Here is a 1,193-nt window from a genome sequence, read left to right on the forward strand (position 1 = left end):
TTTTATTGTTTGGTCAAAAGCACCACCTGCTGGACAGGTTTAATGTTGCTTGACTGAGCAGTATGGGAGGATGAAAGATGACACATTTAGGGCCGGTTTCCCGGACATCTACATTGAACATGCTTCTAGGATTCATCTGTGTCCGTCCCATATAGTTAAGTTAGTTAGTGAAAAAATACCTGTTCAATGCCACTGAGGAGAATTACATAGACAGAGAACCAATTGAGAATGACAACCAATATACATCAACACCATACATCATGATTCACGGAAATGTACAAGATTAAAATATTGCATTTAAAATATGAGCAGAATGAATGATCACATCTGGGGACCATCACCACCAGCATGACTAATATCTATGTGGACCCTACTACAGTTTAACCAGCTCAGCTATAGACTACACCAGCATGACTAGTATCTATGTGGACCCTACTACAGTTTAACCAGCTCAGCAGTGTCTCCTACAAAGAGCCAAAACCCAGGATAGAGGGGCTGAGTGAATGTGGTCTGGACTCTGTGGAGGAGGGTCATTGTGTCAGAGACACTGTAGAAGGACAGAGTACCTGCCTTGTGATCCAGGTACACTCCTACTCTGGAGGACTGAGGGCCTGATACTTTAGTCTCAACATGATTGTGGCTGAAACAATAACCATCACTAGAGCACTGTAAACTCCAGGACTTGTCATTGTATCCAAATCCACCATCTTCCTCTGTTCTGCTGACGTCTTTATATGAGACTGCTGTATCAACATCACCACTCCACTCCACCTCCCAGTTACAGCGTCCAGACAGACCCTCTCTACACAGAACATGGTAGTAGTTAGTGAATCTGCCTGGATGGTCAGGATATGGTTGGACTTGGTCTGTATAAGTCACCTTTCTGTTCCCTTCAGACAGAGAGAGGCATGTGCCTGCTGTGTTTGGGTCCAGTGTGAGCTGACAGGAATCTGGGAGAAGAGCAGAGACCAATGAGGGGAGTTAGAACAATAAGTTAAGTCAGATACTGTATCTACCCTGTCTTTGATTAGAGCACAGCAGAGATCAAATCAGAGAAATATGAGGAGTCAGATAGATACCCAGTCTTTGATTAGATYTACTATTGCTATATATTTCTAGAGGGATTGTTAGGAGTGTCAGTAAAAAGAGACTGTTAGTTACTTCACAATAAAGAGACTCACATTGTAACAACT

The 1,193-nt window shown here is 43.0% G+C and overlaps 1 protein-coding gene across 7 annotated transcripts in view; it reads right to left on the reverse strand.

The window, feature by feature from the left end:
• Positions 1-1,193, reverse strand: part of LOC111971928 (tripartite motif-containing protein 16) — a 30,656-nt gene continuing 29,463 nt past the window's right edge. For 2 of the 7 annotated variants that reach the window (XM_070446053.1, XM_070446052.1), the window contains one exon: positions 1-950. In XM_070446053.1, coding sequence (XP_070302154.1) covers positions 436-950 — 515 coding nt within the window. In that variant the 3' untranslated portion in view covers positions 1-435. The remainder of the gene's footprint in view (positions 951-1,193) is intronic. The other 5 variants (XM_070446054.1, XM_070446055.1, XM_070446056.1 and 2 more) reach the window with 4 other exon arrangements.

Source organism: Salvelinus sp. IW2-2015, linkage group LG13 (assembly GCF_002910315.2).
Source record: "Salvelinus sp. IW2-2015 linkage group LG13, ASM291031v2, whole genome shotgun sequence".
In the NCBI taxonomy this organism is placed as follows: Eukaryota; Metazoa; Chordata; class Actinopteri; order Salmoniformes; family Salmonidae; genus Salvelinus; species Salvelinus sp. IW2-2015.